General features: G+C 40.3%; 1 protein-coding gene across 2 annotated transcripts; it reads right to left on the bottom strand.

The window, feature by feature from the left end:
- Positions 1-300: 300 nt before the first annotated feature.
- Positions 301-6,401, bottom strand: AGR2 (anterior gradient 2, protein disulphide isomerase family member). Of its 2 annotated transcripts, none has more exons than XM_013941530.2 (8): positions 6,329-6,401; positions 4,594-4,734; positions 4,425-4,488; positions 4,264-4,316; positions 3,218-3,291; positions 2,749-2,812; positions 1,383-1,466; positions 301-621 (listed from the first exon to the last, which is right to left on the bottom strand). In XM_013941530.2, the coding sequence occupies exons 2-8, from the start codon at positions 4,724-4,726 to the stop codon at positions 572-574; spliced, it is 522 nt and encodes a 173-aa protein (XP_013796984.2). In that variant the 5' UTR covers positions 4,727-4,734; positions 6,329-6,401; the 3' UTR covers positions 301-571. The 2 variants fall into 2 exon arrangements, with proteins under 2 accessions (XP_013796984.2, XP_013796985.2); XM_013941531.2 differs by having other exon boundaries at positions 301-604.
- Between the last annotated feature and the right edge of the window lie 13,367 nt (positions 6,402-19,768).

Raw genomic sequence — 19,768 nt, 5'->3', positions numbered from 1 at the left:
TTGCACACTTCATTATCTTTACAGAAAGTACTGATAATGAGAATGAGAGAGAGGTTGCTTACTGTTGATGCTATTCTTTCTGGGTGTTCCAAGAAAGTAAATGGAGAGAAAGTAGGATGAGAAATACAGAGCTTAGCTAGTTGCTAAAATTGGAGATACAAAAAGCTTCTTTTCTTTTCCTTCTATAGAGTTTATGTATAAAGTTGCAAGCTGTGGTCTCCTGTAACATAGTGATTTTACTGTTACTAATAACAGCAGATGGTAATGAGGTAGGAAAGAAATACAAAACACAGCACCATCTTTGTAAACATTTGAAATGGATTTATTAAAAAAAAAACACTTTTTACAGTTGGATCATACAGTAGTCTGTATGCCTTCAAAATTAAAAGCCACTTGCTCTTAAAAATGCTGTCCAGTACAAAAGTGCTAGTGTAAAACCATAGTGTTTATATATATAAACCAGCACTATATATCACTAAAAACCACTGTAAGTAGACTCTTCACCAGTGTCAATAAGGGAGAAGAGATGGAAGATCAGACTTTGTGGTGTTCAAGGGCTTCCTCCTTCCCCTTACAATTCAGTCTTCAGGATCTTCAGAGCTTTCTGCATATTTGAGTACACTAGCAGTGAAATATTTATACATGTTATTTTTGTTGCAACTTTCTCTGCCACTGACTACAATTATGTTAAAGAAGTGTCATTTTTATTATAAAAGTCTTTGCCCAAATCCCTATTGGTGTATTTATTCTGATGCACTGATGCTGAGTGTTTTATGAACATCAGTCTGTTTAATTGCATCTGGGGAGGATGTCCTCCCTTAATGCGAATGCGCAATTATTAACAGTTCAGAGACATGAGCTGTGCAGCACACATGATATTTGTGTGGGGAGGGAGGGCTATTTCTGGAGGCAGTAAAGGGTCACATGCAAAGTTTTGCTGACTTGGGCCACAGGGATTGTATGCAAGAGTACTCGTGGTCTAACTCTTGGTTACAGTGAACACTGAATTATGCATTACTACCTATATTTTCTTTCAAAGCAGAAGGATGTTCAAGTCTCTGGGGCTGTGCCATCATTCTCTTCAGCTCAGTGAGTCTAAGATTTTTAGATTTAGACTTTAGAAAGCTGAAGTCAAGTAGACCCAATGACCTCCAGTGGGACTAAAAGATCTGATTCAAATGTGAATATCAACACTGAATGAAACAATGCTGAGTATTTCTGTCACAAGAAAGTATGAGTCATGTAGTCACATTCTTCCCAAACCTGTCCTTACCCTCTGTTGGATGATTGTCTTCCAGCAAGTATTGATTGCAAGAGTGTAATGTCTAGTGTTATTCCTTGTTATATGAGAAATCTGACTGCTTTGAAAATACAGTACTTACACAAAGAAATATCAGAGGGCTCATATGCGTAGAGACGGTTTGAGTATCTTCCAGTAATATCTGCTCTCACAGTCAGGGTGGGATCTGGAAAAAGATGAGGAAAAATTGTAGAGGACAGGATTAACCTTCAAGCATAAGATAAAGCTTTCTGGGCTTCTGCTTGCATCCTGAACACTTCTGCAAGACAAATCTGCTAATCTGTTTAGAGTATTGTTCTGCTTCCACGAATGGCCAACAGCACTTTGTTCTACAAAATAATTGAAGTTTTAGTTTGTCTTGTGTGTGCAGGCTTATCAAGGAGGGGATAGGTTTAATTCCAATTAATGCTGATCAGCCTTGGACCCTTTGTCATTGCATAGTACGTGAATTAACTCTATAAACTGAGACGTCTTTCAAGCTCAAAAAAAAAAAAAAAAAGCAGTTGCTTTGGTCAACAGAAAATAATCTTCATCCAAGTCTTCTGAGGGGCTGATGAATAGAAGCATGCATCATGACCTAGATTTATGAAGGTATGTGCTAACGGTATGCATGTGTAGTGTATGAGGCTACCTAACTCCTCTGGGAGAAGGAACGTGTGGATGCATGCGTGTATGGCTACTAACATGTCCAAAATGAAAATGCTTATGAGGTGTTAGTGCAGGTAAGCTGAACACGGAACTAGGTATCAAGCTTTGAAAATCTAGCCCTTGAAACATACTGGATCACTGCTGTTTCTATGATGCCCATAAGATTATATGCCAAAATGAAACCTGTCTGCTTTATGATAATTCTAGAAATAGCGTAATGAACAAGGCTGGGTCAATGCCTATCTTTTCCAATGATTGTGGCATCATATAGTTTTAATGAAATTATAGGGGTTTGAATTCTAGATTTACGAAGTTAATGTCATGGCTGGGGTTAGTCTGAATTTTAATCCAAGTTAGACAGTGAAAGCTTCAAGGGTTAGAGCACGGTGCTCTCTCCTCTCTGGAGGCGCCCCGAAGGCAGGTCGGGCAGTGGCGTACAGGTGAAGCAGGGCACCAAGTTTGAGACAGCAGCAGCATGCCGAGAGGGGATGGGTTTGTGGTGAAGGGACTGTATCCTGCCCACATCGAGGTGGAGCTGTGATCAGCCTCTTCACCTCTACCAGTGCACCATTCCTTTTCCATCACTGCTCTTTTTCTTTCGGGCTATGCAAACCTCCTCCAAGAGGAGGTTCTTGCTCGGCTGATTCCTTTTTTGATTTTTCTCACATGTGCAGCAAAACACAGCCAGAGATTCTGTATTTCTCTTGGAATAAATTCCTGTTGATATGCCTGAGGATTTGAGACTCGTAATGCAGCAAGGCCTTCAATCCAAGATCAGCATTAATGCTTAAGGTACTCACCTATGAACAAAATCCTAGGGACATACTGGCCATCGGGTGAGAGATTCTTGTCTGTTGTTTCATACTTAAAGAAAACAGAAAAGGTTCTTGTTCAAGATTGCAGCAGGGTATGTTACCAAAATATTTTTTCTATTTTATACTTTGTGTTATGAAATACAGCTTAAATACTAAATTTTACAGCTTAAGAAATTTGCTAATTGGGATATGATCTTTTAACAGCTGGAGTTGCAAACTGATAGTAACATAGTTAAAATTTAGTTAGTATTAAATTGAACTTTGAATCCTTTTGCATTTTGGGGTTATGATAGCTAGAGATAAGAGATTTACTACTAACTCTATCATGCTTCATCACTGGCCATTTTTCCTAGACAAGTCTAGCTATTAAACAGACTAATTATAGCTAGGGAAGCCATAATTAAAATTAAAAGTTTATTGCTTTCAGTTAATGAAGTATAATTGGGAAACTTACCACAAGATTCAGGAGAATAAACTTTTCAGCCAATTTCTGTACCTCTTTATGTTCAGCAAAGGCCTTCTTCAGTGCTGTAATGAAAGCAATGTGGAATAACAGTTAAACCCCCCCCCCCCCCAAAAAAAATATGCTTTGAAATATTGGCCTAAAAAAAATCCCTCAAAAGAACTGACAGATTCAAACATGGCTGGCTGGTAGACTTTCTAGTACTTCCTAGTTACAGCAAATAAAGATTTTTACTTCATTCAGCTTCATTATTCCGTGGTAAAGAGTAAGTATAATGGTACAGAATTTCTCCTTTCCTTCAGTTAGTGCAATCTCCTCAAAGTTTCTCTGCTCAAATTTGAATTTGAGTATTTGACCCTTTAAACCTAATGTTACGGCTTTGGGCTCCAGCCCTAAGGTGCTGACAATATAGTGTGGAGGTGTAGGACCTCAACCTGAAATGTCTCAAGAGATCTTAATGCTTGTATCAAGCTCGCTCCAGAGTTACTGGGGCTACTGGTGGATGCAAAGGTCTTGCTGCATGGATCGGATGGTAGGATGAGGAGCCCTTGAGTAAGTTCAGAAACACAGAGAATAGAGCAGTCCGAGTTACTAGAAATCCCCCCAAAACTCATTTCAGCCTTTGATTTGTCTGTGGTCAGATTTGGTCACAAACATCAATGATACTGAGAGCTGAATACTTCTTTTTCTCTCCCTTTCCAGAAAATTTCAGTTGTTATTACAGGTGGGGGTCTTGCAATTGGTTTCAGCTGATTCTAAGGCAAACTTAAAAATACACTTGCTACAGGTCAAAACCTGCTGATCTGTGCTCTTTCCTGTGCTCATCAAGAGATGCGAGTATTGCATAATACTGAAATACAGGTATTTTTGCACCTGCTGAAATAAAATAAAAAAGGTACGCGACACTGATTTAAAAAATATTCTGCCTGCTTCTGTAAGTTGGTATTTCACTAAGGCTTATTGAGCAAGTAAATCTTTTTTTAACATTACATATCCTGAAGTCGAAAAGCTGCTGCTTTTCAGTACAGAATGATTACCTTGACTGTGTGGGCAGTCATCCAAGTGGTGGATAATCATCAGGGGTTTATTGCTGGAAAAGAAGGTGTCTCGTTAGGGGCTGCCAGGTGTGGGGACAGGCACAGAAGGCACTAAGGGGGGCCATGGGACAGGGGGGGCCCAGCTTGCAGGCCTGGGGTACCTGGTCTTGGAGCGGAAGAGGGCTTCCTCATAGGTCTGCGTCCAGATGAGCTGGTCTCCCCAGCCTGCAGGGGCAAAAGGGCAGGGCAGGACAGTTAATGAAGCAGAAATTAAGTTGTTAGAACTACTATAGGAATCTAAGCTGTAGCGTAGCTGCACTTTTTTATTACCTCTGGAGAGGGTCTGTGGCAGTTTTGGCTTAGTCTCCTTGGTCTCCTTTGTCTCCTTCTTGGGCGCATCCTTAGCCAGAGCACAAGAGAGGACAACAAGCAGCAGGAACACCGACATATAGCTCTTCTCCATGGCTGCTCCTGGGAAGGAGAGAAACGTAAAATTGCCACGCTTCCCAAACTGCTGCCTGAGCAGAGGTGCAGTGCTTGAGTGACAGCTCAAGTCACAAATATGTAGCAGGGTGAGTCAGTGCCAAAATTAACTGTTCCAGGCAGGTGCCTGCGCTGGTGGGAGCATGAAGGAAGAGTGAGGTTTGCTTAGCAAATCGTCACAAAGAAGTCAGTCCCTTTCTACTGCTCTGTTCATCCTGTTGGGCCGTGGTCCTCTTAGATGCTCACTCTGGTGCTAGTTTCTCTCTCTCTTCTTTTTACAAATATTGAATTTGCTCAGTAAAACAACTGAGTTCTGGCAATTTCTACAAGAATCCAAAAGGACTTTCAAGTCCTACATGCACAGCTATATCTAGATCTCTCAAAATTATAGTAACCAAGCACTCCAGCAGCATAGGTGCTGAAAAATTAACTTTTCTAGGTTGTTCCTCTGTTTTGCAGCTACAACAGCTCCAATGAGAAGTAAATCATAAGCCAGGTTTTATAGCGAGTCATTGGCATGGATGCAACTTAATGCTGCGGTTAAAACTTCAGAGTATGTCTTCCCCCTTAAAAGTCTTATCTAGTCCTTAAAGATAAGGAGTTATCAGTGGAAAAGTGAGAACTGAAATGCAGTTTGCAAGCTGAAGTAAGGTGGAGAGCAGAGGGCTTTTCCTGAGGCTGACACTGCGGTTTGGGGATGGAGAGGAGGTGTGTCTGATGGGAAGCTCCTTAGCAGTCCAACTGGGATGCTGCTTCAAATTGCAGGGGGGGGGAACATGACAGCAAGGTGACCCTATGTCTTCTCATTAAATTTCCTCCTGAAAACTAGAATACCAATTTAATGGGTACCAGTTTAATAGGAAGACCTAAGATATTCCAAAAGCAATATAGAGAATCCAGAACATTCATGCAAAAACTACAGCGGGCTGGAAACTTTTAAAATTCAGCCAATGAAAATGAAAGTCCAGGGAAATAGCAGCATTCCTCTAGGCTTTGGAAGGAATTGCTGGAGGAGACAGCTGAATTTGAATCAGTGTTACAGTGCTCTTTGCGACTGGGAGGTTCAGTAGACCATCAGCATCCGCAGAGTCACTGTTTCAGAGGCACGAAATATGATTTTGCAACAGACTACCTTTTGCCCTGAAAAAAGTCTCCTTTGCGAGGAAGAAAATTGCATAAAGTTAAATTAAACCCAGTGGATTTTCAGTGCTGCCTAGAGAGTTGTTCTAGCTAGATCTGTATCGAGGAAGTAATGCTTAAAAAAAAAAAAAAAAAAAGTATTTGCCAACCAGGAAATCAAAGACAGACGATCATTAAACCTGCTCTTTAAAACGTCACCTCTGCAAAGCTATGTGCACTTTTGCTAAGTTCTCCACTGCACAAAACCCCTCCCTTCCTGGTTCTTTTAACCTGAAGAGACAGCATTTCCCTATACATTTTCTTTTTAGTAAGCTGTTCCAAACTGTCCCTAAGTTGTTGCAGTCTTTTCTTTCCATTGATTAGCTGCTTGGCTCTAGGTAACCTGAGCCCAGAGTTCACAGGTTTTAACAGGTCCTTTCCAAAGAAGTGTGTATTGCCTTACCTTGTTTACTCTCCCGGATGCCTGCCCAGGTGAGAAGGTGTTCGGAGTTACAGTGTGAACACTATGGTTCCTGCTGCCTATTTATGCACCTTCACACACCCCAGCTCCACCCACGAGCTTTGGATTTGAATACTACTGCCAAAGAGCTAAATCTTCCAATTTCCTCTCCACTGAAACATTCTTGGTTAATTTTGTAATTAAATAATATTAACACTTCCTGTCAAATGCCATGTATTAAGCTCAGAGTTGTTTCTGTAGACTTTTTGAACATTTTTAAAAGGTGATTTTAAAATGTTGGCAAAGATCCAAGTCCAGGTAAGCTTAAATCAAGACTCCTGATTTGCCTGAGGAGTGATTTGTCTTTTTTTGATTGGTTGGGAATTGAACCTGGGTTGCTGTTCTTTTAGTCCTCTGAAAAAGTTAGATGATGACTCAAACTTAGGTGTTAATTAGAAAATTTACTATGCACATTATACAGATATATATGTACACATGCACATATAACACTACTTAGGAAAAATTTTAATGGAACCTAATAGAAAGTTTATAAAGACTCCTATAGTATAGTATGATAATGGAATGCACATGTATAGTGTGATAACGGAATGAAATAAGAAAAAGAGATTGCATATGAATTTTTGCTCCTATTAGAGTGCTTCTTCCTGAAGATTCAAAGATGTATTTTGTTAGCTACTATGTTGTGAATCCAAATCACTTCCACTCTAAGGCATTTTTTCTAAAACTTCTATCAAAATAAGTTCCCCCAAGTCCATATTTGGAACAGCTCTCTTTGGACTATCAGGTTGCCTCCTTAATCCACATCAGTGTGGATTTAGGAGTCGAAAAATTGGGTACCCACTCCTGAAATCATTGTCTTATGTCTGGCATTCTAAATTGTAATTCAACATATTCTTGCTGACTGACTTGTCAGGTTGCACCTGGTAGTGTATATTTGGTAGTTTTAAAGCCTGTAACAGAACTTCTAGTTGCTTTCAAGTTACGTGAAGAGATAATGAATGGGTAGGCTGCCATTCACACACTTTTTTCTTTTTTTTAAAGCAGGCTTGTCTAAAACTGCATTCTAAAAATCAAGTCCCCACCCACTCTTTGGCACCTGCCTTAGATGTATTCTCCTAAATTTTTACTGTTATTCTCCTGTTTTAAGGAGATACATGTACATTAGCCTATTTCCATATAGCTTCATGATGCTCTTTAAGAATTATTTTCTATCAGAAACTTAAAAATGCAAATGTAGCTACTCACAGGGACTTTCTTGTCACCTCAAACCCAGTGATCTCAAAGGAACTAGTTGAAAATGTCGCTGCAGCAGCCCTGCCTTTTGTTAACAAAGAGAGAGGGGAGCTCAGCCTTCCTGCAGCTCCCAGCTCGGGTCCTGAAACTGGCCCCAGCCTCTGACTTAGCTTCAGGCCGCTTATCGGAGACTTTCTCTGCCTCAGTGACTATGTCCTGCAGGAACTGCCCCAGGAAAGCTTGGAACAAAATAAAACTATCCCAGAAGGTTTTTCCTCTTTTGCTGTAAAGATCTGATCAACCCCATTGGAGTTAATATTTAACATCTTTACGAAATTAGGCATTTGTTTTTTTCTTTCTTTTTTTTTCCTGATTTTCATTTCTCTGTTCTGGTGGTACCTTTGTTCATTATGTTATACAGAAATCATCACAGCTTTGGTGACCAATATTGTAGCCATTTTAAAGATATTTCCTGAAGTGTTCAAAGTGTTCAGGTAAATACCTGCTATATAGCTGATGATTTGTCCTGAAGGATGAGGATTTCCCAAAACATGTCAGCCTAACGCTTTCCCCTTTTCTATTGAATGAATGCCTCTATTAACTTGAAGTACCTACAGTTTATTGGGAATATTTTTAAAATTTGATGGCAGAAGAGATGTTAGGATTTAAGATATTTATAAGTATCTGACCTTCTGATGTCTGCTTCCAAAAAATGCTTCTGAAGAAAATGTACCAATCCATCAGGATTTTGATATCTCTGAATGCAGTTTCCCACTTGCATATGCATACATATAATACAAATCACCATCACTTGGTATAAATTGACAGGCCGGAATGGGAGCATGGAACGTCCTTTAAATAGCTTCAGATAAAGGTTGGAATTTATCATGTAACTGGCTCTTATATTATACTGTGTTTTGTGTTGTGAAGTACTGGGATGTGCTGGAAGGAATTGCTGAATGACATATTTTCAAATCAGCAAGTCTTTCGAACACCCATAGTACATGTACCCGTTCTTGTATCATTTAGTGCACTTCTTCACAATGGAAACTATCATGATCTATTGCACCAAGGAATGTCAAGGTTTTTAACATACGTGGGGCTTAATTGCTGAACTTGAGTCCAGCAAGAGAAAGCCTCATCCTGATAACTTTTAGAGTTAATTTTCAAGTGTTTCATTCAGTCCCACAGAGATGCACTGGATAAATGAAGAGGCATTCTTTGATGAGAGGGATTTAGAAGCTGTGGGTGTATTGCAGCCTTTAGAAAAGACTTACCTAGTTGTCTTAACTGAGCAAGTTGGTTGTGATTGGGAAGGCTTCACGAATGAAATTCTTGTACTTAAAATTAAGTACATGCATTTTAATTAATAAAATAAGTAGCTGTGTTTAAAAACAGAAAATCTTCTGTACTCAGGGATTAAAGTCAATGACTCCTCCCCTATCTGAGCATACTGATATTCAGTTTTCTATCTTGTTCAAAATCTGTAAGCCAATGGTTTCCTATTTTTACTGTACTGTAATATATGAGGATGACAGGAAGACCTTTGCATTTGTGGACAGCTTAATTTATACCTGCTATCATGTGGAGAGTTTTTAGTTAATCTTTTCTGTGAATCCAGCTTATTTGTAAAACTTGCATTCTCTAGTCCTCAGATGATGGTTTTCTATTATGGTCAGTAGCTAAGCTACAATATTGGTAATTTCAGTGAGTCTCCTGGAGCTGCCACATTGCCCTCAGTTTACTGTGATCTCTCTTTGTGCCACCTTGTCTTCTTTTTTGTTATTTTGAATTTGTTTGGTTAACCTTAGCCCAGGACTGCTGTTTTCCTTATGTTCTACCTCAAAGATCAGAAGACCTTGACTTCTAGTGAATATCAGCGCCCTGTATTTTTTTCTGAAACACATTAAGTGCCAAAACCTGTCCACAAGATAATCTGAGAGAAGAAACAATATCTGCTGCGACTGATAGAACTGTGCACCATTATGTGCTCCGCTTCTCTAAAGGTGCCTGACAAGAGACCACTGACACAACAAACACAGGAAAAAAATGCATGATGTCAACGCTGACTCCCAGAATTGGTCCCTGAGTAACACAGGAGAGTATTTTCCTTATTCATGATATCTTACTTGGGATGTTTACACAAATAAAGGGTTTCCTTCTGTCTTTTTTACAATGGCAAGTAAATATGTCTAGAAGTACTCTAGGAGCACTATGCACTAAACAACTCCTTTTTCAGTCCCAGTCATAAGGCAAGAGGATCACTCTTGCTTGTGTAATAATATCACACTGTAAATGCTGCTTTTGTTTTCAGGCCAGTATCATAATCATCATCACCTCTGCAATGAAGCTTATTTGTTCTGCAGATTTCCTCTCTGTTACCAGTGCTGTTGGTCTTTTTCTCCAAGCAGCGTGGTCTTTGGTAGTGTTGGCACCTTCTGGCCATATGACATGCTCCATGGCATCTGCCATCTTCTCCCAAATTCCTGACATTGTCTTGGCTTCTGTATTTGTCACAGTGTACAGTTCCAATGCACACAGATTGCACAGTTTGGATGGACTCCAGCTTCAAGGTTTTCTGCAGCAGGTCTCTCAGTTTTCATGTTTTGGATTTTCCACCATATCCCTACTGTGTTCAGGTAACAGTACACTTTGTGCTCCCTGTATGTCAGTCTGAACTGGGTGATTTGCTTGACTGGATTGTCTTTGTTTTGACAATTCCAGTTGTCTTGTCAAGGGTTAATTTGGGGATTCAGCAGTCTCATTTTCTGAGTCGTCCCAGATCCTAATAATTATCTGGTCTGTCTTTAGGGTTTTAGCCACAAAAATTGTAAAGCTGACTCTCCAGTGATAGGCTCCTGTATGTTGGGGAGATTTCCTTTTTTTTTCTCTCTCTTTTTCCCTTTCAGAGTGAAATAATTTCTGTAATAACTTCATAATTGGCCTCCTCTACTAAAATTCAAGAAGCTGAAGGAGCTGAGCTTGTTCAATTTGACAAAGAGAGGGCTAAGGGGCAATCTAATAGCAGCCTGCAACTACTTGAAGGGAAGTTATAAAGATGATGGATCCAGACTCTTCTTGATAGTAGCAGCAGATGATAAAACAAGGTGTGAGGACCACAAGCTGTGGCTTGGGGGGTTCATGGTGGACATCAGGAAAATCATCTTCATGTGAAGAGTAGTGCAGCACTGGCACAGAATACCCAGCGAGGCAGAGGAAACTCTGTTTTTAGATGTTTGCAAGAGCTGGCTTGACAAAGTTTTAAATCTTCATGCCATTATTCAGTGATCATTCTTAGGGATGGGGTTTGAAAGAGTACCATCATTCTGTGTCTGACTTCTGTTTTACACTGTCTAACATGAGCTTCGGAATAACACAGCAACCTGTTCCAGCTGGCTCGTGCTACGAGATACAGTTCCCAATGCAGATTGTTGAATGTGCTTCTGAAGGCTTCTCACTACAATTCTTGTCTGCAAAAATTGGTAGATTATACTTCATATATACATATATATACATATACATATATAAATGCACTCTATATAGCATAGTATACTATGTATATAGATATAGTATACTTCCTTTTGTTAAACAATATCTTAATAACATATTAGAGACCACTGGCTTGCCTTCTCATTGAGACAAGTGATTGTATTCCAGATTGCCTCAAACTTCACATTTTCCTTATCTTTTTACTTCTAGATACCCTATAATGCACACTACACTGATATACTGGCTCTAAAAATAACCCCTTATTCGCCAGTATAACAGGAATGTTAGGAACATAGGCCTAAAAAGGTTACCCTTAACCGAGGTTACCCTTAAAAATCACTGTGGAGCTACAAATCTTGACATAGTCATAAGTCTCAGGACAGAGCTTTTCCTCTTTTTGCATTCTGTGGTTGTGTGAGTATAAAGTTTCACTAGCTTTTCAGTGTTGCTCCTATTTATACCCTACTTACTGCAAAAATAGCCCATTCAGAGGGAAGAGAATCTCTACTTCTTTTAAGAACATCTTTTTATTGCCAATAATCTCCTAGCACACTTTACCTATTCCCTACCATGAGTTTCTTGCTAAAGTATCTGTTTGTCCAGAATGCTGGCATAGGAGCAGAATCAATGACGGTGGCTTTCCAAAGATCATCCTTCCTGAAGGAACTGAACTATTTCCTCAGTTGGGGAACCCATCACAATATAGTGACCTTGGATGGAAGTATATCTGCCATAACATCCCCATAGACAAACCAATGAATTATGGACTAGGTAAGTGGACAGTGAGGAGAAGCATAAAGTCCAGCTGGAGGCTAGTCACTAGTGGTATAGCCCAGGGGTTGATTTAACATCTTTGTTAATGAATGGAAAGAGTGTACCCTCAACAAGCTTGCAGATGATGCTATCCGGGAGCAGAGGTGGCTGGCTGCTCGGCAAGGTGAGCAGGGAGCAGAGCGTGGGGGCAGTGGGTTTCACCAACAAGGAGATGGGATGCAGGAGTGACAAGTCAGGGTCAGACGCTATCTGCTGCTCACCCAGCATGTCTTTAATGATGAGGTAGGTCCGAGGCCAAGCCAGGAAGCCAAACCTATGGGTATGGGTCACAGTGAGACTCTTAGAGGTAGGAGACCAGGTTCAGACATAGCTGCTGCACAGCTGCAATGTAGCACAGGCAGGGGTCAGCAGTAAAGCCTCTGCTTAAAAGCAGCTACAAAGGGCAAGGAGTAGCAGACCTCACTTCTAGTTTCCTTCACAACAGCTCTTACCAGTGGAAGAGCTGTCCTGGGGCTCAGCCAACTAAATTCAATTTCACTGTTCAGTTTAGCCAGCTAAACTCCTAGAAGGGGGATTTGCTCCAGGTCCTGACAGGTACAAAACTGCAAGGAGTAGCTGATACACCAGATGGTTGTGCTGTCATTCAGAGGGCCCTCAACAGGCTAGAGAAATGGGCAGAGCAGAAACTTGTGAAGTTCAGCCAGGGGAAGTGCAAAGTCCTGAACCTGGGCATGAATAACCCCAGTACAGGCACCAGTACAGGCTGAGGGCTGAGTGGCTGGAGAGCAGCTTTGCAGAGGATGTTGTGTGAGGGTCCTGGTGGACAACAAGTTGAACATGAGCCAGCAATGTGCCCTCATGGCAAAGTTCAACAGCCTCCTGAGCTGCATTAGGCAGAGCCCTGCCAGCAGGTTGGGGGAAGTGATCCTTCCCCTCTACTCAGCATTGGCGAGACACATCTGGAGTCCTGTGGCCAGTGCTGGGTTCTCCTGTATAAGAGATGAGTGAGTCTAGTGAAGGGCTGTGAAAATGACAGAGGGCTGGAGCATCTGTCATATGAGAAGAGGCCAAGAGAGCTGGGATTGTTCAGCCTGGGGAAGAGAAGGCTCAGGGGATCTTATCATTGATACTTTACTCCTGATGGGGGGAGTAAAGAAGACAGAGTCAGAATCTTCTCAGGGGTGGCCAATGAAAGAAGCAATGGGCACAAATTGAAATGCAGGAAATTCTATCGAAATGTAAGAAAGAACTTTTCCTGAGGTCAGGGTGGTCAAAACACAGGAAAAGGTTGCTCAGAGGTTGTGGAGTCTCCGTCCTTGGTGGTATTCAAAGCCTGACTGGACATAGTCTTGAGTAACCTGCTCTCGCTGACCCTGCTTTGATTAGACTATCTCTAGAGGTCCCTCCCAACCTCAACTATTGTGTGATTCTATGTATATAGCACATAAGAAAGAAAGATTAAGTAGTATAAAGGCGAATTTATAATTGGATCCAGACATATTCCACCCACAGCTGCAGCTGATCTATGGCCATATAAAAGCTAAATTGATTGAAAAATGCCATGCTGTGTTTACAGATTGGGATATTATAGCTGGAACAGAACGGTTATTACCTTCTGCCCACGAGATGCTCAGGTTTCACCAGTGTGTGGGTCATCCCACTGTACAAATACAGTTGTAACATCCCTACCAGAATAGTTAGCTGGCTGATCAGTCAATTAGAATGGCATAAGGACACGTGTACTAAAGTCCTGTTAAAAGTTATGGTCTGGAAACAGCAAGCACACTCCCTCAGGTGGTGACACTAAATAAGCAATATCAGTCACAGAGAACTGATAGGAGAATGGGTGTTACTGCTCTCATGCTGGCCACATTCCAGTTTGTGTCATTACAATAATGACATTCCATCTTTACATTCAGATACAATGAAAATCCTATTTCTGCTCCTTTAAAATGGCATTTTTTGTAGTTGGCATAAGAAACACAATTCTAAATCTTGTGAATTACTTAGCTTATAGTTGTCCAAGGGCTGAGATATGTTTTTGAACAGTACTTAGCCTAGCTGCACAGTAGTTGGGACAAAGCCTTCAGGTTCAGAGACCAGCCAACACTTGTTTTTCCTCCCTCCCATGAGATCATTCCAGCAGCTGAGAATGGCTGAAATAGTAGAAAGCTTACGCAATTTGGTGTTTTGTGTCCAGCTGCTCCACTGTATCCATCTCCACCATTCGGAGATATTCTGGGGCATAGGGAATTCCCAAATTGTCAGATCACTGGTGTTCTAGCTGCTGTATGCCCATAAAATTGGGTGGGAAAGATGGAGATTTGAGAGTCATCTGAAAGTGGAGCACTTAAAATCTCATGAGGAATCATATGTATGTAAAATTACACATACTTGAATTGTTATGTCAATGATCTTTTGGGAGCTGCTTGTCTTTTAACATGTCTAACAGAAAAAAATGAAATAAGGTGTCATTTCTTGTCTGCTGAAAGATATGTAGCTAGCATAGTTGGATTAGTTAAGTTTTTGGAGCTGAATGCACAGACTCTTTATGAACTCTGACAGGCTGGGGCTTCGGTTCCTGTATTCCTGTTTCACGTAGTGCAGCTGCTGAGACTGCAGAGGCAAACAGGCAGCTGATGCCGGGGCTGCTGGCAAGCCAGCTGTGTTCAGCAGGTGTTACCTGGGGGAAATAACCATGAGGCCAATCAGTAGCCTCTACCTGCTTTCTAGAGGGGGTGAGGAATATCAGCAGCACAGTAGGAAGGGGGAAAATGTCCATGCATGCTTGGTCTTTGCTTAGTACGTGTGGAGCTCTGGTGGTGTGGTGTTTGCTACTTTGCTGCATTGGCTAACAGAGCTGAGATCTGAGTTACTAATTCAATACAGAGCACTGCTCCCTCCACTGACTGTAAGTTTTAAATGTCAAATATCTTGCTGAAAATGAAAAAAAAATGAACAAACTGAAGATAATGAGTAACTGAGTCAGGTAATTGGTGTCAGTTTCCTGGAGTGAAACAAAAAATCTAGGCTACACTCGTCAGTAATGCATGATTAAATGGGTGCCACATGCTTCAGCCAACAGAGCGTTGGCAGGGCAGCCACTAATGGGCTTTTAGTTTCTTCTCCTCCCACTAGGGTGTCTGTGTGCATAAGTCATCTCATCTGTAAACTTAAAATGATGAAAATTCCTATCGTTATAAGTTTATGTGATGGCAGTAGCTTTTACCTGTCTCAAATGATGGTCAAATGGGAACCTGCAAATGGTTTGGAGGCTCCAGCGTCACTCCTCAATCTCTCTATTTTCTATTTAAGAACCTGGAGGGAAGAGGCAGAGGTGTCATCTAAAAGCCCCAAATGACTTGCAGGTTTAGATGAGTTTGATGTGGGCACTTGGGTGTTGTGAATATTCTCATGCCTGTGTACATGAGAAGTCATGCTCTGCCGTTGGGAATCATGACTTTGGACATGACCTCCTATAAAATTTTCCTCTTCTCTACAGTCCTCCTTTGGAAGTTTAAGTTATAGGCAGTGGGTTGAATTAATGAGACCTTCATTGTTGTTTTATTAAAGGTGTTCATTACAGTCTTGTTTCTTCTTTCTATAGACCAATAAGGTAATAACACCTGTATTTCCTTGCAAACTTCCTGGTTGATCTGTGAAGTATATCAGCATGTGTATGTATGACTTTGTCTCTTATGCAGGTGTGATGCAGGAAGAGTCTCACTTTCTGCTCTTACTACCCTGCCTCAGTCCAAAAAAAAAAAATTAACTCTCTTATAACTGATCAATTAAAACAGAGTCATCATTAAAGCCTAAGAATTGATGTGAACAGTAGCAAGTTACATCTTGAACTAGGAGACCATCCTTTAGAGGACTGACACTACTATGTCAATGAAAGTTAAGCATGAATGCACCATAATAATAGAAATTTTCAAACTGTCTCACTGAGGCAGTCAGATAGGTTTTGAAATAAAACCAACCCAATTCTTCTGTTAAATACAAGAACGTAGGAATATAAAGCTCCTTATGCAAGTAGCTCTACCTTTTAACTATTTCATTGGACACTGTATCTGTAAGAATCTCTGGGAGCTGCAATATTGTTTGAATCTATCTGTATGAGCTTGCGCTGCCAGAGCCCGTGCTGTAAAATCTTGCATGTTGTGCTGTGTATGTTCTGCAGTACTCCAGTGCAGTTGGGGAACCATCTGCCCCATGTGCATTTGGTTAGCAGAACTAGGGTCTGGAGTACTCACAGGCTTTTCAGTACCTTCTGATTCTGGAAATGAGGAAAAATGCTTTAATTTAACAGATCTTTTCCAGATAACTGACATGTGCCTTGGAAGACTAAAGATACTTAAAGATGTTCATTTAGGCGAAGAAGTGTTAGACTCTCAACAGTTTGGGGAAAGTGAAACTGGTACTTTGTGTTTACACATAACTTAAATTGAAGAAAAGAAATATTCCAGATATATGATTTTTACTGCATGATTTTAAAGTTTTCTTCCTGTCACCAGTGTTGTTCCTGTAAAGCCGAATGTTTCCTCTTGCTCTGCAGCCCCATCAAATAGAAGTATTTCAAGGACTCTTCCATGAAAATCTGTGAATTTTGCCTTCATGAGAGCACCCTGTGTTGCAAGCCGTCAGCTTTTTCCCCCTTGTCTGTTTGGTGATCAAATAAACCTTCTGTGAGTTTGCTCAGTGATCCAGCCCACACTATGCAGAGGGATGTAAGCTTCAAACTTCTCTATTCAAGTCTTTCTTGATGCAATTTCTAAAAATTGTTAGGATAAAACCAAGCTCTGTTTTGGACCACTTGTCAAAAATTCATTTTTATAAGGCAGTGCTACTGTGACAGTGGGGGTCTGTGAGGGGACTCTGAGCCTAAAAAGGTCTCTGTTTATACAGGTCAGCTGTTACTGAGGGAATCTCAAACTGAACGCCTCTTGCTTTTTCTGACTTCATCAGCTGGTCTGATAAAATATTTCACCTTTCCCTACAAACTGTGTTTTTATTTATTTTTTATAGAATTCTTTCTTGATAAAATATTCTAGTTTGAAGAAGAGGCACATCATGACAGGAGCTGAATTTTGTAAAAACACCTAGCCAGTGGCATGAAGATGCTGCCCTCCTAATTTCACTGTTTCACTGACTTCTGCTCTGGTGAAACAAGTCTTGCCCGGGACTTGCAGAACTGGCAAGCAGGAATCACTAGCTGCAGCAGCCCTGGGTGTTGGCTGCCTGTTCTTTAGCACCATAGCAATTTGGGAGTGGCTTTGTTTAATTAATAGTCAAAATACTCCACTTGCTGCCTTGAGTTTTATTAAGGAAGGGGAGAGAGCAGTTGTGACTGGTTGCAGTAGTTAAAGTGTTGTGGGAAACAAATGGCAAAGACTTTTTGTCTGTCCATGAAGGACGACATGCTCTTCCTTCCTCTTGTGTATTTTGTGCAGGATAAGATTTCGTTCTGAAGGTACTGACCAGTGCATCCTAATGCAGGAATGCAGTTAAGTTAATGCTGCGTTTATTGGGCTGGTTACACAATAGCTCATAGCTAAGCTATACAAAGAATGTTACTGCAGTTTTCCCTAACAGGAAGTGAACTGGATGTAAAACTAAATGCAGATAGGAGCCCCACCCCAGAATTTATTTTTTTTAATATATATCAGCCTCCATTTTAAAGGTTGTTCTCCAGTTCATGCCAAGTCTTTGTTAAAGATATTAATAAGAGACCCAGCAACACTTCTTTCCCCATAAGCTGCAGTGCCAATATTGATGTTTTGGAAGATTAATGCTGTGTTTGGAGGCTGTAATAACAGCTCTAGTTCCTTGTTTTAGTGAGGATATACTTTCCTCCCTTTCTCCCCACCCCCATGGCTTCTGCACCATGTACATCTTAAAAAAAAAAACAGTTGAGCAATATTTGATTCCTTGTATTTTGTTCATTCAGTTTTCTTTTATTCAACCTTTTGCAGAGAGATCTGGAAATCTAGATTGTAATTTGCTGTCAACTAAAGAGATATGACATCTTTTAAAAGCTACTATAAGAAAAACCCAACAGCAGTTCCCATGAATTACATCGCATTGTAGAGCCACAGTCTGAAGCATAAGGTTTTTGTGCCTAATATTACAGTGTCTGAAGAAAGAATAGGATTTTTGCTGTGTCACAAAGTCTGTCATTCTGAAAAAAAAATTTTCCATTCGGGAATGAAAAGTAAGGTTTTCAAAATTTATCATGCAAAAAAAATAAAAATTATTTAGAGAAAAATTACTTTTGCTTCCTTTCCATTCCTAAAATGAAACTGTGTTGCTGAGAACCATGTGCTGCCTCTGACTGGTGGAGATCCAGTAAGAACTGGCAGTATGAAGAATAAGGGAAAGCACGAAGCAGTCATGAAGTCAGCGCATTACAAAGGGTGTGATGAAGTGGACGGTCTGGTAGAAGGCTGGTGAGATGAAATAGGTTAAGTCATAAGAAAATGGTAGGAAAAATGTGGCACAACAGAGAAGATGATATAAGCAGTTTTTCACAGGAGTCTTCCACTCTTGGTAGAAAATGGGATTTTGAAAATTTGCCTGGCCAAGTAAAAGTGAAAAATGAATTGCTCCTTCAAGTGCAGTGAGGCTTTTGAAGATGATGGTAAACATAAGAGTAAAAGACTCAAGTTTTTTAAGCTGAGATTCTTTCAAACTGGAACTCCAGGAATATCACTGAAATCTGAGGTATTTTGGGCTCAGCACTTGGGTCCGCATCTCAGTTTTGCATCTGGTTCCTATTATTAATGAATTTACTCAGGACTGTGTGTTCAGTCACCCTAATAGTCTTGCTGATAAGAAATAGTATTGTTAAGCACACATTATATGCTTAGCACTGTACAGGAACTACACCTTTTACTTTATTGGAGCAGTTGATTTAGGACACAAACCTGTGTCACTTTAAAGGTCTTGCTGGGTGTCTCAAGGTGGTATCTACAACTTAGATTCATTTTTCCTTCAAGGGAATTTTACCCTCCAAAAAGAAAAGCCAATAGCTAAAAAAGAAAGCGTAAACCAAACATATAAAGTGATTTATATATATCAATTCAGTTATGAAACCTGTAATCCTCTAATCACAAAAGGAGAAGTGATATAAAGAAGTGAGAGCCACAGATTTCTTGCAACCCTTGGATTCCATATTAGTTCAGAGAATTAACTAACGCTGGCAAGTTTTCATGAGACAATTGACAATCTCTTTCTTTTTTCTTTTTTTGAATCAGAAGAGTACTTTCAGTATATTTAAGTAATGTAGATGATATCTTCCTTTAGCCAGTTTTGTATGTGAATTATGTGTGTCTGCCACAAAAAGAATATTACATGCATTTAATTTCAGAGAAGAATTCAATTAATAAAATTTTCCATTAAAAAAGAGAATTACCAGAACAGCATCACAACTGAGTATATAAAATACAAAGCCACAGAAAAACATAGGTCTTTCTCAGAGGAAGACTGGTGGTGTCACCTATGGCAGGGATACCTGACCTGAATGGTGTAATTGAAAGAAGTGAGTAAATTGGCAGGGCATGGCATAGCTACATGAACATTTGGAAAGCTTCTGCTCTTGAGTGGGAAATCTTAGCTTATGTGATATGAAACCATGAGTTATTTTAGTTCCCAAAGGAATAAAATCAGCCTACACAGCACTGAGGTTATGTAGGGAGATAGTGGCGATCGTGTTATTATTTGGCAGTTGGAGTGCATCTATCCTTTGTTGCTCAGGTTCATAATTAAGGGAGACCAGTTAACTGCTTAGCCAGGTGCCTTCATTCCTGCACTATCCCCTTCTCTTGGCCACTGGGGAGAATTTGCACTTTCTTCTTGGGTGAGGTTTATTATATTGCTGAATACTCCTTCAATCTGATCAGGACTGTATGAAGAGCTTTACTTCAG

Source organism: Apteryx mantelli, chromosome 2 (assembly GCF_036417845.1).
Source record: "Apteryx mantelli isolate bAptMan1 chromosome 2, bAptMan1.hap1, whole genome shotgun sequence".
NCBI classification, from domain to species: domain Eukaryota; kingdom Metazoa; phylum Chordata; class Aves; order Apterygiformes; family Apterygidae; genus Apteryx; species Apteryx mantelli.
The sequence above is the reverse complement of the archived record's forward strand: the minus strand, read 5'-3'. Positions and strand labels throughout refer to the sequence as shown.

Excerpts from the sequence above, each read along its gene's own strand:
- AGR2 (XM_013941530.2), bottom strand. The coding sequence starts at position 4,726 with ATGGAGAAGAGCTATATGTCGGTGTTCCTGCTGCTTGTTGTCCTCTCT. Across the intron at positions 4,317-4,424 it reads CTCTTCCGCTCCAAGACCAG|CAATAAACCCCTGATGATTA; the intron begins GTACCCCAGGCC and ends CTTCTTTTCCAG. Across the intron at positions 2,813-3,217 it reads TTATTCTCCTGAATCTTGTG|TATGAAACAACAGACAAGAA; the intron begins GTAAGTTTCCCA and ends GTTTTCTTTAAG.